At 42.7% G+C, this 4,703-nt stretch overlaps 1 protein-coding gene across 1 annotated transcript; it reads left to right on the plus strand.

Annotated features, from left to right (window-relative positions):
- Positions 1-1,645: 1,645 nt before the first annotated feature.
- Positions 1,646-3,584, plus strand: LOC116320447 (tripartite motif-containing protein 16-like). Its single transcript, XM_031740053.2, has one exon. It carries the CDS (start codon positions 1,767-1,769, stop codon positions 3,441-3,443), a length of 1,677 nt encoding a protein of 558 aa, XP_031595913.2. The 5' UTR covers positions 1,646-1,766; the 3' UTR covers positions 3,444-3,584.
- The last annotated feature ends 1,119 nt before the right edge of the window (positions 3,585-4,703 follow it).

The following is a 4,703-nucleotide window of genomic DNA, read 5'->3' on the forward strand; positions in this document are numbered from 1 at the left end:
GAGGTAGGGATTAATAACTATTAATAAGCCTTTGTACTGGCATAACAGCTCCTGAGCCGTTTACTAAGCAGACCAATCAATTCTGTGGAGAACACCATCATCCTTCCTGGACGTTCCCTCAGATCTCTGTGCATGGATCATACAGGAGGGTCTGAAGTATTTTAAGCCAATCTTATTGTTCTTGTTGTCTGGATATTACTTTTATTCTGTTTTCACACAGATTCCTGGATTCCTTTTCCCCAGTGTGTGGTGACCCTACCCTGAGTAATGAGAGAGTGTCTCTTTGGATAAATGGATGTTTGGCTTCTCTACCTCTCTGGACCTCAGAGCACCATTTGTTAGGGTCCCTGGGTCGTCAACCCAGTGTTTTGTGTTTTTGGTTCTTTGATTTTGTTATTTCATTACATTCTAGCTTTGCTTTATGGGTTTTAGGATTATTTTTAGTTTAGGTTCTCTGGGTGGGGTTTTGTTAGAGTTTTAGTGTTCTGGTTTTCTGTCTGTGATCCATAGTTGCTGTCTCCCCTGTCTGCTGTATCCCCACGTCCAGTCAGTGTCTGTGTCTGCCCTGTGTCTGTCCCACGTCTCTGTTCCCTTTGTTGTAGTGCCTGCCTGTGAGTCGGTGTTATGTGTTTCCTGTTTTACTTTGAAGGTCTCTGTCTTATCTCAGTGTGTTCAGTTTACGCTTCCTTGTCTCGTCAGTTCTGATTTCCCCCAGCTGTGCTCTTCTTCTGTGTCTCATTCCCTTCGTTACTTCCCGGTGTATTTAAACCCTGTGTTTCTCTGAGTCAGTGTCGTGTCGTCCCTCAAGCTGTGTGTTTCCTCGCGTGCCTCTCTGGAAACTGTAAGTTTATATTTTCCCAGTTTAGTTTTGTATGCTTTCCCCCTGTCAGGAAATAAAGCTGAGTTTGTTGAGTTCATCCTTCGAGTCTGAGTGCCTGCATCTTGGGTCCAACTCCTGCCTGCCACACAGCGACTCATGACACCATTTCCCCTTTTGCAGTGTGTTGTTCTAATATTAACATCACTGTAAAATAAGTGCACTGGACGTCAGCTTTATTTAACAATTTCAGGGACCCAATCAGATATCAAAGGGTCAGTCCCAACCCAGGTCCCCATTTAGTGACAATTTCAAGATGATTTGTTGAGTTGATTACAGCTTCTACATAACAAAAAATGTAATTGTAATTAAAAAGATTGATGAGTATGGTTTCTTTAAAATAAACGAGTCAGGAATTTTTCTTCATTCCTATCAAATATTTCCCTGAAATACCAACTATTACACTTGCTGCACCCTTAAATGCAACATAAGCATCATGTCAGTGGCTGCCTTATCTGTATGTGTACGATCATTATTCTCCTGCATTGAATAAAACTGAAGGACTGTTTGTTAACTTCAGTGAGAACTCTGACATTTCAAAAGTTTATTTATATAGAAGAAAGTGTTAACAGGCTTGAAAGGTGAGCAGTAAATAAAAAAAGGGTTAAACACACAGTATCGCTCTCAAACTGCTCCTCTTCCTGGAGTGAAGCACAGCCTGATAACCCTCCCTCTTCTTCCTGTTCTTAAACACAGCACCTCCTCTCTGTCCACGTGTTTCCTCGTTCCCTTCCCTTGTACTTTGAACATGGGCGTGAACAACATGTGGTGATGTGTAAGAGCTGACAGGCTCCATTCACTGCAGAAACATGTTTTTGAGATCAGAGCTCAGACTAGTTTCAGTTATAAGGAAGAGAAACTCACACAGTCACTGACACTGAGAGGAAAAATGGCACAGAAAGGAGTTCAGCTGGACCGAGAAACCTTCTCTTGTTCCATCTGTTTGGATCTACTGAAGGATCCGGTGACTACAACCTGTGGACACAGCTACTGCATGAACTGTATTGAAACCCACTTTGACGAAGAGGACAGGAAGGGAATCCACAGCTGCCCTCAGTGTAGCAAGACTTTCATACCGAGGCCTGTCCTGGAGAAAAACACCATGTTTGCAGCTTTAGTGGAGCAGCTGAAGAAGACTGGACTCCAAGCTGCTCCAGCTGATCACTGCTATGCTGGACCTGAAGATGTGGCCTGTGATGTCTGCACTGGGAGGAAGCGGAAAGCCATCAAGTCCTGTTTAGTCTGTCTGGCCTCTTACTGTGAGAAACACCTCCAACCTCACTATGATGCAGCTCCATTAAAGAAACACAAGCTGGTGGCCCCATTCAAGAAGCTCCAGGAGAACATCTGCTCTCGTCATGATGAGGTGATGAAGATTTTCTGTCGTACTGATCAGCAGAGTATCTGTTATCTCTGCTCAGTTGATGAACATAAAGGCCATGAAACAGTCCCAGCTGCAGCAGAAAGGACGGAGAAGCAGAAGGAGCTCGAGGTGAGACGACTAAACATCCAGCAGAGAATCCAGGAGCGAGAGAAAGATGTGAAGCTGCTTCAACAGGAGGTGGAGGCCATCAATGGCTCTGCTGATAAAGCAGTGGAGGACAGTGAGAAGATGTTCACTGAGCTGATCCGTCTCATCCAGAAAAGAAGCTCTGATGTGAAGCAGCAGGTCAGATCCCAGCAGGAAACTGAAGTGAGTCGAGTCAAAGAGCTTCAGGAGAAGCTGGAGCAGGAGATCGCTGAGCTGAAGAGGAAAGACGGCGAGCTGGAGCAGCTCTCACACACAGAGGATCACAACCAGTTTCTACACAACTACCCCTCACTGTCAGCACTCAGTGAGTCTACACACTCATCCAGCATCAATATTCGTCCTCTGAGGTACTTTGAGGATGTGACAGCAGCTGTGTCAGAGACCAGAGATAAACTACAGGACATTCTGAGAGAGGAATGGACAAACATCTCACTGACAGTCACTGAAGTGGATGTTTTACTGTCACCAACAGAGCCAAAGACCAGAGCTGGATTCTTAAAATATTCACATGAAATCACACTGGATCCAAACACAGCAAACAGACATCTGTTATTATCTGAGGGGAACAGAAAAGTAACATTTATGAAACAACAAAAGTCTTATTCTGATCATCCAGACAGATTCACTGTATGGTGTCAGGTCCTGAGTAGAGAGAGTCTGACTGGACGTTGTTACTGGGAGGTGGAGTGGAGAGGAGGAGCAGTTTATGTCGCAGTTGCATACAAGAATATGAGCAGAGAAGGAAGGGGCAACGAATGTGGATTTGGTTGGAATGACAAATCTCAGGCATTATATTGTGACACAAACGGTTATAAATTTCAATATAACAAAGTCCAAACTGACCTCTCAGGTCCTCGGTCCTCCAGAGTAGGAGTGTACCTGGATCACAGAGCAGGTATTCTGTCTTTCTACAGCGTCTCTGAAACCATGACTCTCCTCCACAGAGTCCAGACCACATTCACTCAGCCGCTCTATGCTGGATTTCGGCTTGGGTTCTCTGATGGAGACACTGCAGAGTTGATTAAAGTCAAATAGAGAAGACAGGTTCATGCTGATCCCTGACCATTATATGTACTTGTGTAGTTTCTAAATGAGGCTTTACATTTTAGAAGCTGAGAAGTTCAGTGGTCCATTGATGTGTGAAAATAATATTGCACTGATTCAAACTGTACTTACATTTATGGGCATTTTTTTATGATTATGTGATCGTGCTACTAACAATCAATTATTGTATTTAGAGTAAAATCATTTAAAGCCATTTTCAAATAAAACGTTTGACAGATTAAAACAGATATCATGTTTCTATAGAAATTGATACAATCAGATAACTGCTTTACTTAAATTTCCGAAATTTTAGCAGAAAGTTTCCTTTTAGACATGTCAGTTCCACAATCAGGACTTTGGAGGAGAACAAATAAAAGCATGGGCGACCCTGGTTCAGGGGGTTGGGAAGCTCATCTTGTAACCGGAAGGTTTACCGGTTTGATCCCCTGCTCCATCTGTCTTGGTCGTTGTGTCCTTGGGCAAGACACTTCACCTACCGCCTACTGGTGTTGGCCAGAGGGGCCGATGGCACGATATGGCAGCCTCGCATCTGTCAGTCTGCCCCAGGGCAGCTGTGGCTACAACTGTAGCTTGCCTCCACCAATGTGTGAATGTGAGAGTGAATGAATAGTGGAATTGTAAAGCGCTTTGAGGGTCTCGAAAAGCGCTATATAAATGCAATCCATTATTATTAAGTAATAGTGAGCTGTAGTGAATATTGATTTTTTTCTCTCAGTAACAAAAACAGACTCATTTTCAGTACATAAGATAACCAGTCCCAGTTCAAATCTGTTGTCAGCAGACTCATTAACATCATGGTAGATAGTTATTCGGTATATGATGCTTTCACAAAACTCAGTTTAGAACAAAGTCTTCTGATGTTTAGATGAAGAATACCTGGACCAGATCTAGTTTGAAAATCAGTTAAAAACAGGACATTGATGAGAGCAAACAACAGGGGCATGATATCAGCAAACAACATCGTTTAACACAAAAACAATAAAACTCCAATCAAATTTATGCAGATATTTCTGCTTCTTACTCGTCTGCAAACATCCATCATGTTTTAAATATTCCTGCTGTTTTTGCACTAATTTTAGTTTTTGTTAGCAGGAAGTTCATGTTGAGCTCAGTGAGTTTGATTTGAATTTATATGTGAGAAAATAATTACACACAACTAAACCTGACAAAGTACATACAAACTCCAAAACGTACAAACTCCAAAGCACATTCTTTGTGTTTATTCTGCAA

The sequence above is a fragment of the Oreochromis aureus genome, linkage group 3 (assembly GCF_013358895.1).
Source record: "Oreochromis aureus strain Israel breed Guangdong linkage group 3, ZZ_aureus, whole genome shotgun sequence".
NCBI lineage: Eukaryota > Metazoa > Chordata > Actinopteri > Cichliformes > Cichlidae > Oreochromis > Oreochromis aureus.

Excerpts from the sequence above, each read along its gene's own strand:
- LOC116320447 (XM_031740053.2), top strand. The coding sequence starts at position 1,767 with ATGGCACAGAAAGGAGTTCAGCTGGACCGAGAAACCTTCTCTTGTTCC.